Source organism: Hemitrygon akajei, chromosome 4 (assembly GCF_048418815.1).
Source record: "Hemitrygon akajei chromosome 4, sHemAka1.3, whole genome shotgun sequence".
NCBI lineage: Eukaryota > Metazoa > Chordata > Chondrichthyes > Myliobatiformes > Dasyatidae > Hemitrygon > Hemitrygon akajei.
The window spans coordinates 86096708-86119430 of record NC_133127.1 but is presented as its reverse complement, the minus strand read 5'-3'; the positions used below and the strand labels follow the sequence as shown (position 1 = coordinate 86119430).

The following is a 22723-nucleotide window of genomic DNA, read 5'->3' as shown; positions in this document are numbered from 1 at the left end:
ACCCTCCACACCATCCATCAACCTCAGTGTCATCTGCAGTTACTGAACCACCCTTCCACTCCTTCATCCAAGACATATATATTAAAAAATCACAAAGAGCGTAACAGATCATCATAGAACACCATGGTCTCCAATCTCCAGGCAGAGTACTCTCCATTTACTACCACCCTCTGTCAGCTATGGCAAGACAACTCCTTATCCACACAGCTAAGTTTCCCTGAATCCCATCCCTCCTGACTTTGTGAATGTACATGGGGAATTAACATGGGGAACCTTATCCAATGCTACACTAAAATCCATATACAACACATGTACTGCTATGCCTTCATCAGTCTGCTTTCTCTCATCCTCGAGAGGCTCGAGAGGCATGACCGGCTCCTCCTAAACCATGCTGAGCATCCCTAATCAGACTATGTTTCTCTAAGTGCTAATATTCTTACTACAATATAGGTCATAGTAATAAAATTGTGTGCATTGGCCACTGTACCAAAAGAAAATACAGTGGATATATATTGCACTAATAGTATCTGCACCATTTATTCAAATCAAGAATCTTTAAATGGAGTAACAAATGTGAAAGGTTGAAATTCATTATAACCCATGCAACAGGATATTGTGAATAGACAATGAATTATATCAGAAACCAACTTGACAAATTTCTCTGTTTTTGTTTTCCAAGAATGGTTCCTATAAACAAACCCCTCCCCCAAATTTGGTGGGCTCAAATATTACGTTCACTAGACATTCCAAATACACCTTACATATTACTAAGTTAAAGGGAATCAAAATCAATGCAAATACACTTTAATCAGTAGAGAAAAAAAGACACCTAATTTTCATGCAAAAAAGTACTATACACTGCAAGCACTTTTCTATGCTTTGAAGGTTAAAAAATGGCTTTTAATCGCTGCAACTTCCAATTAATCATCAGGACAATAAATAAAAGGTGTAAAGACCTGCACTGCTTTCTGGGACTGAATGTCAACAATCAGCACCCTGTTCAGCTTTGGCTGCGTCACGTAGATGTACTTGTCTTTGACGTTCACCGCAGTAGCCCAAACGCATCGCTGGAAGGCTTCACTCTCAGCTTTAGGGCAGACTTCATCCTACGCAAGAATGAAGAGGAATAGAAAAATCTAAGGGTACAGTAAAGTGAAACTAGCCTGAATTCATTGGCACAAACAAGGACATTGAAGTAATATATGATGCCGTTTTAAAATACTTCAGAAAATATTAACAGCAGCCCTCATACCATTCCAAAATCCTAGGAATAAAATCCGTATCACCAATATTGTATAATGAACAATAATTAGTATAGGCAAACAATCTAAGTTGACCATGAAAACTGATATACTGGGGAGAGGTAAACTGTTCTATTTTAGAACATAGTTCTGTAATGTTTAACAATAACTGAGAAAGGACTGTATCACACTAACCTTATAGCTGGCAATAGAACTTCAGGATAAGTCTCAGACTTCTGCATAGGTTGAGTGAAGCTCAGAAGATTGAGACATTGTGAAGGTTAAATACCACAACAATAATGAGCCTTACTGCAAGACTCATTATCATGCCCTACAGCGGGTAGTATCTCAATGAAGAAAGGATACACTTCATGTCTTGTCCTTCATTTTACACTAGCATAGGAATGGTAACCCCATCCATGGGGCAGACATCACTGACCATGTGGAAATGGCAAGTGCAGGTCATTATCTCACTTGTTTTATCTTACTTTAATGTTTTATATTGAGCAATTTAAGGTGCTTTTATTTAAATTCAGTTTAATCTCATTTTAATTTCTCCAACTAGAAAACGCACATCAAAGTTGTCAAAAAGATTTCTGATGCTTTTGATAGCCGCCTAGCTGTCAACAGTTGTTTGGGTGTTCTGAGGTTCAGGTCTCGGGAGGCACTACTGAGATCTACTCATATCCTGAGCCTCACGAGATAAGGGGAAGTTTATCCAGTCAAATACATACTGGGAAAGTAAATGTGGGTTTGCAGGAGCTGTGGGCAGAAAGCCCAGGCAACAGGCTAAATTCAAGATAAAAGAGACTTTGATCAGTTCGGGTTATCTGGCCACTATCCCATTGCTATTTCCAGGATTTTCTCTGTGCAAACCAAGTTCTGTGCTTCCTCTATTAAAATTATGTCCATTGACTAATTATACTAGTATATACATGGACTGTGTAAGTTGTTAGATAAGGTTAAACGTTTTTCTTGTATTAATTAATGCAGTGTATGTGGCAATAACAGTAGAAAACAGTTCGGCTTGAGTAAATTTCTAACCATGGTACAATCTTGTATTGCATTTCATGTATCATGTAGAAGATTATATCTTTAAATCTTTATTCTTACTGTAGATTTATATTTTGGACTGGTTAGATGAGTAAAGGATGAGATGGTAATTTATTGGAGGCTCCTAAGCCTAAAAACTACCATAGTCTAGACACACAAATAGAACAATCACAAATAAAGCAAAATTGTTGACCTAATTTCACTGCTCAAAGCAATTATTACAGAGCAGAGAGAGTATAGAATAACTGAACACAGCAGATATAAAGTAAGAAAGCAATACTTGAGTGAATGTGCACTATTATTCATCTCCCTTTCCTGTATGTGTTGAATAACAACTAGATGTGCTCAATGTGTGTTTTTGTTTTGTGCAGGATCCGGTACTTACCAGTTTAGAATTCTAGTGAAAATGGATTTTAAAGGCAGAGATCTATGTTTAGGATTATTCTAATGGACTAAGAGTGACATAATTATAACAAACAGGTAAATGACATGTTGTCTTGCTAATAAAATGTTCAATGTTCTACTAATAAAATGTTTAATCTTCTTTGCTAAAGAAAATTTTAAATAGCAAATGTAAACAATGTTTTGAAGAAATTTATATACTGAATAAAAGCTAATTGACCATAAGTAATATTAATTAATCTATCACAATTTTTTCAAACAACTGGATAGAAAAGGCTGGTGTGTTATTTTAACTGCATTTCATTAAACATTAACATGATAAAACAATCATAAATATAAACCAAGCCTATTGCTCTAAGTAACTATTACCACAGAACAGAGAATGTGAGGGATGATTTAATACAGGAGATACAAAGTTGTAAATTAATTTTTGATTGAAGTGCCCCACCAAGCACCCTTTCTCACATTCCAACTTAATAATGAAAGATCTACCACTATTTCAAGTCCATATGTACAAGGTTTTCTTGCATTGCAAATTCCCTGAGTTATGGAAATCCAAACTGATGCAAATGCTCCCATAAATTTTTAAAATATGTTTCAAGATAATAATAATCACTACACAACAGCATTAAGCAATTAGGGTGACACAACAATATTTATCTAAATCTCCAGAAAAACTCAACACTAACACCACTAGAATAGAAGAAAAAGTTAACCAATTGAAGAGCAAGACCCTCCACGGAAGACATCTCCACGATCTGAGCAGACTAGATGTTGACAAAGAAGCGTCGAATGTCTGGTTCAGAATTGGAGACCTCTTCCCAAAAGCACAAGGGTTCCATATGGTAGTAAAGAACCAGGTGGTTTACACAAAAAAATGATCAAAATGCATAATAAAAGACCAACAAATTCGAGAATAAGTGCAGAAAATGCCAAGAGAAACCATTACAGAATCCTGCAGCAGTTTAACTCAATCTGATTACTTCCATAGGCACAATCAAGTAGCAAACACTATTCACCAAAATCTTGCTTTAAAATACATATTCATAAAAAACCATACCTTACCATAGATATGAGCCTGATCCAGGTTTAAAGTCAGAGTCACACTAATTATACTATCGCTAATCTAATGTTACAGATATGGCAATCTATAATAACTGTCTGGATAGAATATTGCAGGGTAACAAGAAAGAACAACTTACTTATTAGATATAGCCATTCCAAACACACATAACTTACAGAAATTAATGTGAGCAACACCAGTAATATTCTCAATTAAAAGAGAAAATTGAAGGACTGTGGAACCTGAACAGGGTACACATTGTCCAAATAGTAACATCTACAACTGGTGTCATCCCTAAGTATCTACACAATAATATTAACCAATTAGGGCTGTGCAGCAATATCTAAGTAAATCTTCAGAAAGCCACAATAATAAACACTCCATGAATAGTCTGAAAGTTCCTTGCATTTGAATGAAAGGGTTACTGTATGAGGAACGTCTGGCAGCTCTTGAGCTGTATACCCTGGAGCTCAGGAGAATGAGGGGGGATCTCATTGAAACATTCCGAATGTGAAAAGGTCTGAACAGATTAGCTATGTCAAAGTTATTTCCCAAGGTAGGGGAGTCTAGGACAAGAGGGCACAACTTCAGGATTGAAGGACGTCCATTTAGAACAGAGATGCGGAAACATTATTTTAGTCAGAGGGCAGTAAATCTGTGGAATTTGTTGACATGAGCAGCTGTGGAGACCAAGTCATTGGCAGAGATAGATAGGTTCTTGATTAGTTAAGGCATCAAAGGGTATGGGGTGAAAACAGGGAAATAGGAATGACTGGAAGAATTGGATCAGTCCATGGTTGAATGGCAGAGCAGACTCGATGGGCTGAATGGCCTACTTGTGCTACAAGATCTTATGGTCTTATTTGAGAAATGAGCATGCTTGGCTATGCCTGTACCTCAGGTTTTACCAGCTTGAACTGACAAAAAAAAAACAATAATAACAATACTGTTTCACGGTAAGCTGCACTATTGGCATAAAATTACCACCATTGCTGAGTCCTGCGTAACATTACCTTCATATCAACCAGATAATAATGTCCAGCTATGGATCTTCAGCTGAAGTTCTGATAGCAAAGAGTGATAGATCTCTATCACTGCCTATGGAAGCATAACATTCGGGCACATTGCTCCTTGAAAAGTTAGAGGTAAGAATACAGAATCTTGTATACACTAGAATTGGGATTTTTTTTCCTCTCTCCCTTGACATCCTCAGCCTTGTCTGCCTTGCCCAGAACCCCTCTCTTATGGCTTCCTCAAAAGCTGATAGCTGAACTAATATCTTCATCGCTAGCCAAAAGCTCTGTAAGCCATTTGTTTTAAAGGTTTTGGAAGCAAGCCTAGTGTATAGAGATTAGATACAGAAATTGATTATCTCACAGAATGATGGAACAGGCTCAGGTTTAAATAGCCCATTCTTGTCTCTATTCTGCTTCTTCAATTCTTCTTTAAAATCAGCAATTTGTATCCTGCAAGTCCAATAAAGTTTTCAATTTGTTGCCAAATACTTATGTAACAGTATTCAACTCTGTTGGGTAGAACTTCTAATTTAAAATGTCAAATAAATGATGACTGTCATATTAACTGTGGGGGTGAAAATACAAATACATTGAACAAGAATTAATTCCAAACATTAACAGTAATATGTACAAAGAGGTCAAAACGCATGATGATGTAAACAGATAACAATTGAAAATTGTAGTTAAATGTAAAATAACAGCCATTATCTTTTTTTTCTCTTTCCTGCAAAGCATCAATATGGTATTTGAGTTTCATCATCAATGAGTTATCTACCTGGGAGAATATCACAGCTGCCAATAGAATACTGGAAAGATTCTCTCAAATACATTTCTTATTCAGTAGTCTGGAACAAGGTCCTCAATCACTTTAAGTGATTTTTTCTTTCACAACGGTGGCACATTTGTAAGATTGTAAAATATAAATTGTACCATAAATCTTAGTGAAGTTGTGACCACAAATAAATCTCAAAAATGTAAAAAATGAAGTGGCGTATTAATCTAAAAAATCAATCTCTGAAAACATAATCCATAAGCTGTGTAGAATGGGAACTGGATTACATCAAGAAAATAAGAATGTAAAAAATAGTAGTTTTCCAAATGGTGTGGCACACACAGAGACATGGCTAAAACTGAATGGGCAGAATAATAATAATGTTCATATACTATTTTGAATCAAAAAAAGAACCAGCTTTCTATGCAATAAGACAATGAGTTTGTGAAAGAAGAGTTTTTTTTTCTCCGTCTGGCCTTCCTACTTGTCACTGTATTTCCTTGATAATACTTCTATCCTCAAATCCCATTATTAGGAGAAAACCTGCACATTTCCTATCTATACAGAGTGTACTCATGCCCATTACAAAGATTCCTTTAAAATGTGATGGCCTGTGTAACATGTAAATTCTTTCAGATATTCCATAATTTTAGCACCTTCATCACATTCTCTCCTTAATAAAGGATGATCAAAACTATGTGCTGTACTCTACTCATCAAAAACATATAGAGCTGTAGTAAGCATTCACTACTTTTACATTATATCCTCTTTGTAATAGTGTCTACCATTCCAGTGTTGTAGGTGCTTGCTACAATTTGGACTCATGTATGTGGACTCTCAGATTCATCCATCTGTGGTGTCTCATAAATTAAAATATACTAATAAATTTAATCATAATAATAAATTTAAATAATATTTTGCTTTTCCATTCTTCCTACCAATATGGATAACCTCATATTTCCTTATATTTTACACCACCTGACAATTTTTTTGTCCACTCACTTTGTCTATCAATATTACTTGTATCCATCATACACAGTTTGTTTTCCCATTTAACATCAGCAAATCTGGTTACAACACATGAGGACCCTTCAGAGTGTTATAGAGTGACCACGCAGTTTGTCCACTGAATCCATGTTGACCATTACGTACCTATTTCAATTTTATTGTCACATCTAAATCGTTAATATAGAACGCAGTTAGAGATTGGCAGGTATGATGTTATGGGTATCACAGAGTTATGGCTGAAAGATGATTGCAGTTGGGAGCTTAATATCCAAGGAAACACAATCTATCGATAGGACAGACAAGCAGAAAAAACAGGCAGAGGATAAGGAACACACACCAAAAGCTGGAGGAACTCAGCAGGCCAGGCAACATCTAAAGAAAAGAGTACCGTCAATGTTTCAGGTAGAGACTCTCCATCAGGACAGGGAAAAAAAAAGATGAGGAGTCAGGATTAGAAGGTGGGGAAGGGGAGGAAGAACTACAAGGTGATAGGTGAGACTGGGAGGGGCGGAGTAAAGAACTGGGAAGTTGATTAGTGAAAGAGATACGTAGCAGGAGAAGGGGGAGTCTGATAGGAGAGGACAGAAGGCCATGGAAGAAAGAAAAGGGGAGGAGCACCAGAGGCAGGTGATAGGCAGGTAAGCAGATAAGGTGAATGAGAGAGAGGAATGGGAATGGGGAATGGTGAAGACGGATGGATGGTTTACCAGAAGTTTGAGAAATCAATGTTCATGCCATCAGGTTGGAGGCTGCCCACACGATGGCCTCTTTTACTGTTACAATGAGGCCACACTCAGGTTGGAGGAGCAACATTTTATATTCTGTTTCAATAGCCTCCAACCTGATATGGCATGAACATCAATTTCTCGAACTTCTGGAAAATGCCCCCTCCCCCTCCTTCACCATTCCCCATTCCCATTTCCCTCTCTCACCTTTAATGTTAAAAGGACTAGATAGAGTGGATCTGAAGAGGATGTTTCCTTTGGTGGGGGAGTCTAGGACCAGAGGATAGCGTCAGAATAAAGACACATCTATTTAGAACAGAGATGAGGAAGAATTTCTTGAGCCAGGTGAATTTATCTCCACAGGTGCTGTGGAGGTCAGGTCACTGGGTGCATTAAAGGTAGAGGCTGATAGGTTCCTGATTAGTCAGGGCATGAAAAGTTATAGGAAGAAGGCAGAAGAATGGTGTTGAGTGGGAAACCAATCAGTCATGATGAAATAGTGTGTAGACTCAATAGGCCAAGTGGCTTAATTCTGTTCCTATATCTTATGGTCAGATAGTTGATATCCCAGAACTGATCCTTGAGGAACTTCGAGTCCCAATGAAGGGTCTCGGCCCAAAATGTTAACGGTTTACTTTTTTCCATAGATGCTGCCTGGCCTGCAGAGTTCCTCCAGCATTTAGTGTGTATTATATTGGTAGATTCAATCTTGCCATCCTGAAAGTCAGCATTCTATCTGTGTCATTTTCTTATCAACAAGAAGTAAAGATGGAGGCATTTACAGAATGAACTTTGAACCTTAAAGGCTTGGCAGCTGTAGACAGGACATCAAAACTACCCCAATTAAGATGCCCAAGCAGTTAGAATTTGAGAAACACAAATATCTCGGGTGTTAATGATAGTGATGGCCAGACCATGAAGGGATTTGCAAACATCCATTAGAAATTTAAACTTGAGCTACTGCATTAATGTGAGCCAAAATTATTCAGTCATCTTTGGAGTGATAGACAATCACTGACTCCATTTGACTTGAGGCATGCAGGATGTCTCTTGAAAACCAAGTCACGTGGTGCCCTGTAGAACATCAAAACATTCATTCTCAAAACATGGCTGTTTGATGAAGGAGCCAAGACTGGAAATTCCACTGGGTACCTCTACCCTTGTGGTAATCCAGTGTTGGCACACTTCAATGGCATCAGTTCATGTGTAATGTTCCTTTTGGAATGTTATGCAGGAATCTCATTCTCAATATTCAAGATGGTTTAATGTCATTCCCTGTCCACAAGTATAAAGTAGAATGAAATAATTGTTACTCCAGATCTAATGCAGTATAAAAAAACACAAAAGACAAAGAGCACAAAATAATAAAAAAATACAATAAATATAAATACAAAAGATTGCTTCTATACATAGATTTTATGTCCATAAAGTGACGCTAAGCATGTGAATGTCTATGCACGAGGTGACTGACAGGAAATAATAAAGTAGTGGAGGTTGGAGGCATGGAGTGGTGAGTTAGTGGGTGGAGGTGTTGATCAGCCTTACCGCTTGCAGGAAGTAACTGTTCTGAGTCTGGTGGCCCTTGTGTGGGTGCTACAGAGCCTCCTCCCTGCTGTGAGTGACACAAGCAGTCCGTAAGCAGGGTGCCTGGAATCCTTTATGATGTTCCTGGCCCTTTTCCAGTGCCTTTCAATGTATATGTCCTTGATGGTGAGTAGATTGGTGCCCAACATGCGTTGGGCAGTTTTGACTACCCGTTGTCGAGTCTTCCTGTCTGTCACAGTGCAGTTTCCATGCCATGCAGTGATGCAGCTTGTCAGGATGCTCTCTAGTGCACACCTGTAGAATGACCTGAGTACGGATGTGCGAGGTCCAGCTCTCTCCAGAAAGTAGAGGAGTTGGTGAGCTTTCCTGACTCTGAAGGATGTGTTCTGGGACCATGAGAGGCTGTGTCTGATGTGCACTCCCAGGAGTTTGAAACTGCTTGCAGCTTCCACTGCTTTCTCATCAATGGGGTTTGTGAGTGTGCAAGTTCTTCCAAAGTTGAAAATTGTCTCCTTTTTGTCTTGTCAACATTAAGGAAGAGGTCTTTTGCCTGGCACCAGGCTTTGAGCTCTTCCAACTCTTCTCTCTAGGCTGTCTCATTGGTCTAGGAGCAAGACAGTCAGTGGTCACTTATGGAACAACTGGACTTTAATAACTCTGTATGGGAAGGTTTCCCAAGTAAATTCCTCTGTTTAGTCTTGTATTCAGGCCTGAGCACATGCAAAACTGACTCCCAGATACTGTCTCTCAATATCCCACCAACCTTTGTCTCCTTACCAGAAAGCAAATCCCAGGCCTCCCGAGGCCCAGCCCACACCTCATACCCTGGATGCTGATCTCACTCCCAATTCTCAATGCAAACTTGGGTACTCACGGTAGATTGACTTCATTGAGGTTAATCTATCATGTACACACCAGACTCTCTGCTGCCAGCCTTTGCCGTGAAAGTCAGTTACCTTGATCCTGATGGTCCTTGGAGCACTACACTCCCTGACAGTCTAGCAAGTTGCACATCTTCAAATCACAAAACACTCCGATGTTCTGAGACTTTTGATGCTAACCAAATATATGACAGGTGCATAACAAAATGATTATAGGGCCATCACTTACTCTGTTTGCAGCCTGTTATGCTGGTGTTCTCTAGTGTTCAAACCATTGGGCTTACACTGTTTTCCTTTCAAGCAATTCCATTCACACACTGACTGATTGGATTGCCTTCTGATGTGCCCTAAAAGACACTCCTTATTGTGACAAGGACAGCAGTTGTTCACAAGGTCTGCCCATTAAAACAAACATATATCCATTACAAACTGATCCTGTTTGCAATCTCCACAACACAAGAATGAATTCAAATGCAAAATCATACTTTGTTAATACTTTGTTCACTCTATAAATACAATGATTTTGCTCTTGAAAGGAAATAAAAACAACAATTTAATTGCTGGTTTATCCAAGCAAAAGCAATGTTACAACTGGATGGAGCAAGCTTTAGAAAGTGAGAGAAGACACAGATTTCTGGTGGTGACTGGCTCAGTTTGAAGACACAGCAAATGTGGAGCCTGGACTGGCAGCATTGTAGGAAATGGTGACGTTCCTTGACATTGCTCCATTAATCAATAGCTTCGAATGCAATTACACAAAGACAATTACCTGATGCCCTAGGAGTTTCTCTGAGGGCTTAATGTGCCTCTGAATCTCACATTCAATTGGCTGAATCACCTTGATCCCATCTTCATAAAATATATAGAACATGTTTCCTACTCCCAACCCTAGTGAGAGACAAAACATGAAAAGCAGGTTTAAAAGATAAAAGGAAATATTGCAACACAGGAGATGGAAATTAGAACAAATAAAGCTGAAGTGCACATTCAGTCAGTAAGCAGGGAAAAAAAGAAAAATTCACTTAACATTCCCACCATTGCCACTATGCTACTTCCTGAACTATACTGAGGAAGATCCCACTGAAATTTACATTGTAATCTTTTTCCAGAAGCTGGCTGACCAATTGCGCACTTCCCTTGTTTATTTTTAAAAGCAGTATAAATTCTAGCATATAAACAATCTATATTTAGACCAGATGCAATGCGTGATTTTTTTTTTTACAATGGTTCAATGTGACCCAGGTAAACAATAATCTATAGCATTGGTCTAAGCTATTAGACATTCTCCAGAGAATTTTATAGCACTACTGCTATTAATGGCCAGCAGTTATGTACTTGCTATTACAAAATGTCCCAAGGGTAATTTACTATTTACCAACAGTACTTATTTAAAAGTTTGGATGGAAACATTCATAGCAATAGTTTTAATGATAAATCAATTTTTAACAATTACTCCAGTAATGGAAAGGTGACAAGTACATAATCACTACAAGACAAGAACTTGCTTCAGTACCTTCCTCTCGCCACAGTATGTTTGCAACTGCAGCATCAAGAAAACAGAGAGAGCCAGAGTGTGATTAAACAGCTGCGAAAATATTAATTTCAACAACAAGCCAAAATCTCATAACTGACAATATTAGATAGCAATGGTAATTTTTAACAAAAACGACAGAAATAAGCCATGCACAAGGTGTTCACAAAATGTTCCAATATATCCCCAATAGTGGGAACATCCCTGGAGAATGAAAATGATCTTGCAGCTTTATTTTACCAGAAAGCAGGTAAGTGTTTTAATTCTCATTACTAGATGGAAAATTATAAATGTAAATACTTAATCATATAATTTCTGTTAACTTACTGTACTTTAACCCTTCCTTAAATGTTATCAGATATAGAGCATAAATAATCTCATTCAAATTTCATGAAGTCTCTAAGAGAAAAATTGAAATATCCACATATTCCTAGAGCTCAGGGATTATGCATGAAAGTTAATAATAACAATAATAATAAGTACTTTATTGATCCTGAGTGGGAAATTATTTCATTACAGCAGCAACATTTAAAGACAAACTTAGCAATAATAATAAATATAATAATAATATGAACTAATAATAAAGTACCAAATAATAATGAAAAAAATAATAAAGTAGAGACTATTGTACTATGATGTGTGTTCTCCTAGCACACAGAGATGAACTGTTGTATATGATTATTACATTTAAAGAAAGATTTTCTTTAATGATCCTTGTGAGTGCAGAGCTGAATGAGTCTGTTTGAAAGGGTGCTCCACTGCTTAGTCAGCAGGTGATGGAGAAGATGTTGTACCTGATTGTCCATAGTGGATAACAGTTTGTTTAGTGACTTCTTCTCCATCACTAACTCGAAAGAGTCTGGGTTGTAGTCCAGGATGGACCCAGCCTTTTTGATGAGTTTATTTAGTCTTTTTGCATCACCAGTACCAATGCTGCTCCCCAACATAAAGCCACCAAAGAAGACGGCACTCGCTACAACAGGCTGGTAACAGATCTACAATATCCTGCTGCACACATTGAAGGATCTCAGCTTTCTTAGAAAATAGAGTCTGCTCATCCCTTTCTTGTAAATAGCTTTGGTGTTGGTTTTTCAGTCAAGGTTAACACTCAAGTATTTGTACTCCTCCACCACTGTAACTTCTTCTCCCAGAATGTATACAGAATTTGTTGCAGTCCTTTTCCTTCTAAAATCAATTAGTGGTTTTGGCCACATTCAGGAGCAGCTGATTCCTCCCGAACCACTCCATACACCTGTCCACCAGTCCTCTGTACTCCAACTCCTGCCCATCTTTAATACACCCAACCACCGCAGAGTCGTCGGAGAACTTCTGCAAGTGACAAGACTCAGATTTGTACTGAAAGTTTGAGGTGTACAGTGTGAACAGAAACAGAGACAGAACAGTCCCTCTTGGGGCTCCAGTGTCACTCACCAGCATCTCAGACAGAGAACTACTCCAGGTATAGTAACTGGGGTCTATCTGTCAGGTAGTCAGTAATCCAGGATATAGTGGATTTGTCTGTGCCTGTCCTTTGCAACTTCTTACTCAGAAGACGTGGCTGGATTATACTGAATGCACCTCAAGAAATGTGATTCTCACAATGGCACCAGCATCATCCAGGTGGGAGTGAGCTCTCTGCATCAGGTAGATGATGACATCATCCATTCCCACATGAGGTTGGTAGGGAAACTGTAGAGGCTCCAATGAAGATCTCACCTGTGGTACAAGGTTCATCAGGACCAGCCTCTCCAGCACTTTCATCACATGAGATGTGAGGACAATCAATCTATAGTCATTAGGTTCAGATGGAGTCACCTTCTTGGGTACAGGAACCAAGCAGGAAGTCTTCCCCAGCACCGGTGTCTTTTCCTGACTCAGACTCAGGTTGTAAAGGCGCTGCAAAATACCAGACAGCTGGCTCACACAGGCCTTCAATACCCTGGGGCTAATGCTGTCTGGTCCAGCAGCCTTGCCTTGATGTAGTCTCTCCAGCTGTCTCTCACCCTGACCTGCAGTCAGAGGGGGAGAGGGTGGTCATCCCCATGGAGGCAGGATACCCCAAAGTTGGGTGGTCTGGAACACAAGCACTCACCAGGTGAGGGAGGGGTGGGTGGATGGAGAAGGCTTTGGGGGCAGAGAGGGTGTGTGGTTTGGGCAAGTGGAGGAGGGGACAGCAGGAGGTCCTATTGCGAACCTGGTGAGAAACAAGTTCAATCCTTTGGCCCTCTCTGGGCAGCCCTCGATCTTCCTTTCCTTAACCGTGAAGCCAGTGATCTGCTTCATGCCCGACCACATGTCCCTTATGCTATTCTGCTGGAACTTGTACTCCAGCTTCCTCTTGTAGGATTCTTGGCACTCCCTCAGCTTTACCTTCAGTTCACTCTGTACTTGCCTCAGTACTTGTCTTTCTCCAGACCTGAATATTTCCTTCTTCATATTCAAAAGTTCTTTTCACGTCACTGGTGATCCAGGGCTTGTTGGGGAAGCAGCATACAGTCCTGGCTGGTATGATGGTGTTCTCTCAGAATCTGATACAATCATTGTGTTAATGTCCTCCCTGTGTGGCTTACATAACACATCCCAGTCCGTCCTCTCAAAGCATTCCCGCAGTGCCTCATTAACATTCCTTACAATCCTTGTTGAGACTGGCTGCCGCTGGACAAGAGGTGCGTACCTGGGTGTAGGCAGGACCAGGTTGTGATCAGTTCTGACAATTGGGGGAAAGGCAACAGCACGGTATGTGTGCTTTACATTCACATACAGAAGGTCCAGTGTCCTATTGTCCCATGTAGGGCAGCTGACATATCGATAAAAAGTTGGTACTGTTGCCTTGAGAGAAACTTGATTAAAATCCCCAGTAACAGCCACAAAAACTTTGGGATATTGAGTTTGTATTCTAGTGACAGTCAAAGGAATAGCATAGCACGTTACATTCAGAAGAACACAAGGGGAAAATGTCTTCACTCAGAGGAATGAGTGCCAGCACAAGTGGTATGCGTGAGTTCAATTCAACATTTAAGTGAAGTTTGGATAGGTACATGGGTGGTAGGAGCATGGAGGGCTATGGTCCCAGTGCAGGTCGATGGGAGTAGTCAGCTTAAATGGGGCAGAAGGCCTGTTTCTGTGTTGTACTTTTCTATGACTCTATCAATATATGTACTATGGTCCAAAATAATCCAATTAGAATTCAATTTTGATTAGAGCAACAGAGTTTAAATGCAATCTAAATTAACCCAATTATGGCAATTTTAAAGGCACAGTATGTACCATGCTATAAAACAATAGATTGGAACTACTGATGAATTCTTCTCATGGAGTAATGATGGAATGCTAATCTAAATTGATGGATGTGCTGAATAGCACTTCAGTACTTCAAACTCAAAGAGGTCAATAACCGACTACAGTAAATTACCTTTAATAGTGATGTTGTGATGTAATTAAAGGATTGTCACAAATTACTACCTCTTTACCCAAGACGGATAGTCTTTAATTGATCAGTATGAAGATATTTTGAAGAAAAAATTTGATGTGAAAGGGAGAACAGTTTTTTAAGCAGTGGGGCGGAACTAGGATGTCTACTTTGATCAGACATGACAGTGTGGCCAAAACTGAAGGAGAATGTGAAAAGGTGGAGTGAATTATTTTGGTTCAACTAGAGAAGTGTACAGAAAAATGTGGTTTCAAAGAAATAGAAAAGACAAGTATTTTCATGGGGCAGGAGTCACAACCTTCTGATGTACATAACTGGAGCAAAATCTCAAAGACTTGTCTTTGCACTGTTTTCCGGGGATGACTGACAATTTTAAAGCAAACTTGTCTCGTAATATTTTGAGTGTTCGCACAAACATTACACAAGAAACTGTAACTCAAGAATACAACATTTATTCATTAGGTCAATTTCTCCAGAAACTTTGCTCACCCAAATTCTCTACAAGTCACAAACTTTTTTTCATTTCTTCAACATATGTTGTAGTATTTTTTTCCATCAATATTGATTGAAAGGGATGGATGATATTAAGTTAATTAGTGACAGTGGCAAACAGCAAAATAAGTAATCGTTCCATTTGAATCTACTCGAATTAGTTGTCCCAAACATTCCGAAACGTCATTATTATTATTTCAGCCAAAGTAACAATAGATTTGGAAAGTGCTATTTAACTCTCATTATAAATAAAAAATATATAAAATTGTATTTGCCTTCAATATTTTTCAGTGAAGTAGTCTCTAAATACTGTTATTGGTCACAATACCTCCAATCATGCTTCTCTTTAAATACTAAAATAATCTAAGGAACAAGTCTTCTGTTTTGTGATGCACAAGTTCTTTAATGATTTCTTGGGATATATTCTTAGTGCTTAAAAAAAGGTACAGGACACTGCTGGTACAGTAAGACATTAGAGCATTATAGAATGGCTACAGCTAGGCGGAAGCGGGTTATTTGGCCCATCATAAGCATGCCAGCTCTCTACCAGAGCAGGACTCGAGTTTCTGCCACTGGCCTTTTCTGTTTAACTCCAGTCTGATTAAATTTATTGCAGCAAACAAGATGCTGGCCTAAAGGGGAAGCCCAACATCTGCAGTCTCTAATGCATTCTCTTATGTACCTAAGAAAAAAATAAGATAACATACATTAGGGACAATGCCTAACGGGTCTAACATCCGTCATCATGAAGTGCTTCAAGAGGCTGGTCATGGCTTGAATTAACTCCAGCCTTCTGGCCAAGCCTTTGAGCAATTCACCTATCACCAAAACAGGTCTACAGCAGATGCCATTTCCAAGGCTCTACACTCATCCCTGGAGCACATGGACAGTATGGACACCTATAGTATAACATAGTTTATTGACTACAGCTGTGCCATCAACACTATAATTTCAAGCAAACTCATTTCCAAACATTGGACCCTGTGAGCACACCTCCCTCTGCAATTGGATCTTTGACTTCAAGGCCAAAGGACCATAGTAAGTAAGCTAGGCAGTAGCACCTCCAGCAAGATTATTCTAAACACGGGCCTCCAGAAGATTGTGTGCTCAGCCCCCTACTATAGTTCCTAAACATTTATGACTGCACAAACTCCATCTACAAGTTTGCAGATGATACCACTGTAGTGGACTATATTTCAAATAATATGTCAGAGTACAGGAGGGAGATAGCTTAGTAACATTTTGTAATGATAACAACCTTTTCCTCAAAGTCAACAAAACAAAACAGCTGGTCAGTAACTGCAAGAAGGGGGCACTGAACTTGCTCCTGACTTTATCAAGAGTATTGAAGTTGAAAGATTTGAGATCTTCAAGTTCATAGGAGTAAACATCACTAGTAGCCTGTCTGGTCCAATCACACAGACACCATGGCCAGAAAGCTCACCAATGCCTCTACTTCCTCAGGAGGGTAAAGAATGCTGGCATATTCTCATTGACCTTTACCAGTTTTTAATGTTGCACCATAGAAAGCATCCTATCTCAAATGGTTGAAATGGTTCAATTTAATATCAGAGAATGTATACAGTATACAACCTGAAATTCTTACTCTTCACAGACATCCACAAACCAAGAAACCCCATAGAATTTGTAATATATATTATTTCTGTTTTTGCATGATTTTTAGTCTATTCAACATACATTTGCTGTAATTGATTAATTAATTAATTTATATTTACTTTTTTTCCTTCTATATTACGTATTGCATTGAACAGCAGCTGCTAAGTTAACAAATTTTACGACACATGCCGGTGATTCCGAATAAATGATAGAAACATCAGAACCCTGAAGGCCTCCTGCCACCCCCCCCCCCCCCCCCCCGCACAAGCAGCAGCAGAAACGTCAACCCTTTCCCCTGACTTGCACCAACGGAAGCACAGACACCATACTGCTCCCCTCCCAAACCATCATGCAATCAATAGCAAAAGCCCCCAAGGAGACCTTGATCTGGAGTCCATCAAGAACTACAGTCCATAACCCAGCACTTCGGTATCTCAGACAGGCTCTCCCTCCTCACTGAGGAGAGAGAGGCTGCTCCTGCAACAACGAGAGCGGGAAGAGCAACTCACTGTTCCGATGTTACAATCTTCTGCGTCGCTTCTCCTGAAGACCAATAGGCTCTCACTCCCCCTCAAAAGAGCGAGATGAAGAATGGCTTGGTATGGCAAATACTCTGTAGGTAACTATGAGAAACTGCAGAAAGTTGTGGACGCAGCTCAGTACATCATGGAAATCAGCCTCCCTTCCACAGTCTCTGTCTATACTTCTCACTGGTTCTATAAAGGTTCAGCATAATCAAAGACCCCACCTACCCTCAACATTCTCTCTTACCCCCTCTCAACAACAGGCAGAAGGTACAATAGTCTGAAAGCATGGACCACCAAGCTCATGGACAGCTCCTTCCTGCGGTTTTAAGACTATGACCTTGCACCTCATTGTCTATACGCAAAACACATTTCCTATAGCTGTTACACTTACACCTGTTTTCTATAGGCATTACACTTCGTTCTGCATTCTGTTATTGTTTTACCTTGTTCTACCTCAAAACACCATGTAATGATTCAATCTTTGTGAGCCATATGCAAGACAAGCTTTTCACTGTATCTCAGTACATGAGACAATAAACCAATTATAATTCATAAATTCTTTGTTAAATTACTTGAAATACTAATGACATTTGCAGTCATAATTACTGGAATGAAAGCTTGAATCAAGGAGTTACAAATATTTCAGGCTGAACGGATGAAAATATCCTTGTGTTTAAACTGAACTTATTTTCTGGCTTCAGGCAGTGCTATTTTTTTCACCCGCCATGTCTGGTTAAATAAACAGTAGATGCTGTAACATGCTTAAGGGTGACACATAATTCTCCAGACAAATTGTACCCGGTGATTGGAAATTAGTTGCAGTTGCTCGCAGCAGCTGATCTACAACAATGTGTTGCTTGTATCTTCTTGGTAAATATTATTTTAATTCTTTTATAATCTATTTAAACAGAGCAAGTCCAGGACTCCAGAAAACATTATTCAAACTGGTTGACAGATTCAGAGCATCAGCTCTGTCTGCTTGGCCTGCAAGGATCCAAGACCAAATTCATTTCACTGGGGATTGCTGGGCTGCAGATACATTTTGAAGTGTATTATCTATATACTTTATGTTTCCTGATATTTTCTTGGCCCAGGCTACTGTAATCTGTAATGATTCAGAATATTGCAGACAGCCTGTGTCAATAATACTTGGCTGAAGTATTCTGACAGTAAGATTTAGTAAATTGGCATTTTCCATATTTAAATCAGAATAGGATTATATAGAATTATGTAAGCACTATGATGGGTCCTTCCACACTTTGCTTAGACCTTCTTTACTCATCTACATCAATTTGCAAAACCTTCTAGCCCTTCTGCAGTTAACAGTTTGAAAATAATTTGTAATCTCCATTTAATCCAAATACCATCTTTTTACATTACTCTGTCTTCAGCATGTCCAAATATTAATTGTTGTTGTTGTTCCCTTTCGTGCCTTGTGGCACGTTGCATGGCAGTTTTTTTTGCTGCTTCCCTGGCATTTGTCTGTTTTTTACAAGGCCAAGTTGCTACCTCACGCTCAAGCCAGCATGGATGGAAAGCCGGTTGGATTTGAACCTGGAACTGCATGGATGGAAAGCCGGTCGGATTTGAACTTGGAACTGCATGGATGGAAAGCCGGTCGGATTTGAACTTGGAACTGCATGGATGGAAAGCCGGTCGGATTTGAACCTGGAACAGCATGGATGGAAAGCCGGACGGATTTGAACCTGGAACTGCATGGATGGAAAGCCGGTCGGATTTGAACCTGGAACAGCATGGATGGAAAGCCGGTCGGATTTGAACCTGGAACCATTCAGCTTGAAGTCCAGTGCTGATGCCACTACACCACCAGTCGGACATACCAAGTACAAGAGCACCATATGGGAAAGGTTGTGTAGCTGGACAAATTTCGTCTCTCCCATCCTTTTAATGTTTGTAACGGAGTGGTGTGCACAACCAAAACCGTGAACCTACGAGTACCTGTCTGACCTTTTAGATTTTGAGTAGATGTACAGAACTGCATTCATTGCAAATCAGGACTAAATGATGTCTTTACAATCACAGAATTATTGGCTCTATCTGGTAGCAATGCAGGTTCTTGAAATAGCCACACATCTTAAGCATCGTTATAACAAAATGGAAAACACCCAGTTTCAAATTTATTTAAAGGGTCTTAGTTGCAGCAAAGGAAAGCTTGAAACAAGTTTGGAAATACAAAGTAAAATTGATAGCAGTCACTTGTGAACTCTGTGGGTGAACCGTGTAACAATCTCAAAGCAGTATGGCAGAAGGATCTTGGAAGTGATATTGAAGATAATCAGTGGTCAAATATTTTATCAAATGTGGGTAGACATATTAGGGAAGCGAGAGGGAAATTTATTCAGTATAAAATAATACACAGATATTATTGGACACCAACTAGACTCTACAAAATGGGGGTTGTTGATAATAATTTATGCTGGAAATGTAAAAATGAGGTGGGCACATATTCTCACATGATTTGGGAGTGTTCCATGGTTCGTCCAGTTTGGTGTAAAGTTCTTGATTTGTTGGGGAATTGGTCAGGTTCTACACTGTCCTTGTGCCCATGGCTTTGTCTCCTGGGTGATAGGACAATGATAACTAATATAAACAATGACAAATGTACTATTTTAAAGGTGGGTCTCATCACAGCTGCAAGAATTATATCGCAAAACTGGAAAAAATCCAGATGTCCCACTGTGAAGGAATGGACTGAGGAAATGGTTACGATTTCATCATATGAACACATGTTGGGAAGAATTAACAGTGAGGGAAAAGTGCAAGACACGTGGGATCAATTTTGGTTAGATAGATAGATAGATAGATACTTTATTCATCCCCATGGGGAAATTCAACATTTTTTCCAATGTCCCATACACTTGTTGTAGCAAAAACTCATTACATACAATACTTAACTCAGTAATAATATGATATGCATCTAAATCACTAATTCAAAAGCATTAATAATAGCTTTAAAAAAAAAAGTTCTTAAGTCCTGGCAGTTGAATTGTAAAGCCTAATGGCATTGGGGAGTATTGACCTCTTCATCCTGTCTGAGGAGCATTGCATCGACAGTAACCTGTCGCTGAAACTGCTTCTCTGTCTCTGGATGGTGCTATGTAGAGGATGTTCAGGGTTTTCCATAATTGACCGTAGCCTACTCAGCGCCCTTCGCTCAGCTACCGATGTTAAACTCTCCAGTACTTTGCCCACGACAGAGCCCGCCTTCCTTATCAGCTTATTAAGACGTGAGGCGTCCTTCTTCTTAATGCTTCCTCCCCAACACGCCACCACAAAGAAGAGGGCGCTCTCAACAACTGACCTATAGAACATCATCAGCATCTCACTGCAGACATTGAATGACGCCAACCTTCTAAGGAAGTACAGTCGACTCTGTGCCTTCCTGCACAAGGCATCTGTGTTGGCAGTCCAGTCTAGCTTCTCGTCCAACTGTACTCCCAGATACTTGTAGGTCTTAACCTGCTCCACACATTCTCCATTAATGATCACTGGCTCCATATGAGGCCTAGATCTCCTAAAGTCCACCACCATCTCCTTGGTCTTGGTGACATTGAGACGCAGGTAGTTTGAGTTGCACCATATCACAAAGTCCTGTATCAGTTTCCTATACTCCTCCTCCTGTCCATTCCTGACACACCCCACTATGGCCGTGTCATCAGCGAACTTCTGCACATGGCAGGACTCTGAGTTATATTGGAAGTCTGATGTGTACAGGGTGAACAGGACCGGAGAGAGTACGGTTCCCTGTGGCGCTCCTGTGCTGCTGACCACTGTGTCAGACCTACAGTCTCCCATGGTTGTATGTTAATTTAAAACTTAAATTAGAAGTTTTTTTCTGTTTCTTAGTTTTATATGTTTTCCTGTCATGAGATGGCTGTGTAAATATGCTGTACTGTATCTGCTCTATGATATGCTGTGCTGCTCTGTAAAATAAGAATAAATAAAAAAAAACTTGAATTACAAAAAAAAAATGAGCCTTAAATTCTTCCATCATTTAATGCCTTTGACAATCAAGTACTTCTCTGAAGAAATAACGGGCACAAGTCAGTGGATGCTGTTTACATGGATTTTCAGAAGGCTATTGACATAAGATTGCTGAACAAGATCAGAGTCCGTGGTATTACAGAAAAGATACAAGCATGGACAAAAAAATTGGCTGACTGGCAAAAGGTAAAGGGACCCTTTTCCGGATGGCTGCTATTGACTAGTGGTGTTTCACAGGGGTTGTTGAGTCCGCTATGTTTCACTTTCTATGTTAATGATCTGGATAATGGAATTAATAGCTTTGTGGTCCGGTTTGCAGATGGTAGGTTGAGGGGTAGGTAGAGTTGAAGAAGCAGGTGGTCTGCAGAAGGATTTGGACAGATGAGAATGGGCAAAGTAGTGGGAAATGAAACACAGCGTAGGTAAGTGTACACTTTCATAGAAGGAGTAAAGGTGTAGACTACGTTTTACATGGAGAGTGAACTCAGAAATTGGAGCTGCAAAGATGGGAATGGAAGGAGCTGGGAAAGATGGTGCCAGAGGTTTTTGTAGACCCAGGTGACTTCTTCCAGATTGTCCACAAACAGTTTATTCTTCCTTTCTTATGTCTCTCTTTTCAAGGTGGCTGGGAATCTGTCGAAGCCCGTGAGCTACAGTTCAAACTGTGTTTTTTTGCAAGTGGTGAGTTTTTACACTGGCATTTTGATATCTCCAGGAGCGGTCTGGAGGATGTGCGCCTTTAGGGGTGGGGGAGGTCAATGCTGTCCCATAGATGACCCTACTCCTTTCCGATTTCACCAACTGAAGCATTGTGGGAGACTGGAACATTGAGACAGCAGGCAGTGTGCACTGCTGTTGGAAGGAAGCCCCTGTACTCAAGTGATACCGCTCTCCCTCTCTCATGATGGAGGGTGAAAACCTGTTGGTCTCCGAGTTGGGCAGCAGGGGGCTTGGAGAAGTGACACGGAAGATGGTAACATCGGAACAGCGAGCTGTTTGTCTCTCACTCTCGTAGTTGTAGGAGTGACCTCTCTCTCCCTGGCTGGTGAGAGAGAGCCTGTCTGAGATACCGGTTAAGTCCTGCGTTATGGACTGTAGTTTGTGATGGACACTAGTTCACGGTCTCTTTGGGGACTTTTGCTATTGATTGCATGGTGGGATGGGGGGGTGGTTGCTGAGCTCCTGCTGGTGTGAGTGGGGGGAGGGTCAATGCCTCTGCTGCTGCTTGTGCATGGGGGGGTGGGGGCTTTGGGGTTCTGATATTACTATCATTCAGTTTTTGGGGGCTTCTTTTTTCATGGGTATCTCTGTGACGAGTAAGAATTTCAGGTTGTATACTGTAGACATCCTTGGATATTAAATTAAACCATTTGAATGGGATTTTGGAGTCCTGGTGCATGATTTCCTAAAGATTA

The 22723-nt window shown here is 39.9% G+C and overlaps 1 protein-coding gene across 2 annotated transcripts in view; it reads right to left on the bottom strand.

Moving 5' to 3' along the window:
* fstl5 (follistatin-like 5) overlaps positions 1-22723 on the bottom strand; it is a 793070-nt gene that overhangs the window by 63444 nt on the left and 706903 nt on the right. Inside the window, exons 11-13 of one of the 2 annotated variants that reach the window (XM_073042992.1) lie at positions 11220-11246; positions 10476-10594; positions 957-1106 (exon numbers count right to left, since the gene is read on the bottom strand). In XM_073042992.1, coding sequence (XP_072899093.1) covers positions 957-1106; positions 10476-10594; positions 11220-11246 — 296 coding nt within the window. The remainder of the gene's footprint in view (positions 1-956; positions 1107-10475; positions 10595-11219; positions 11247-22723) is intronic. The other variant, XM_073042993.1, reaches the window with a different exon arrangement.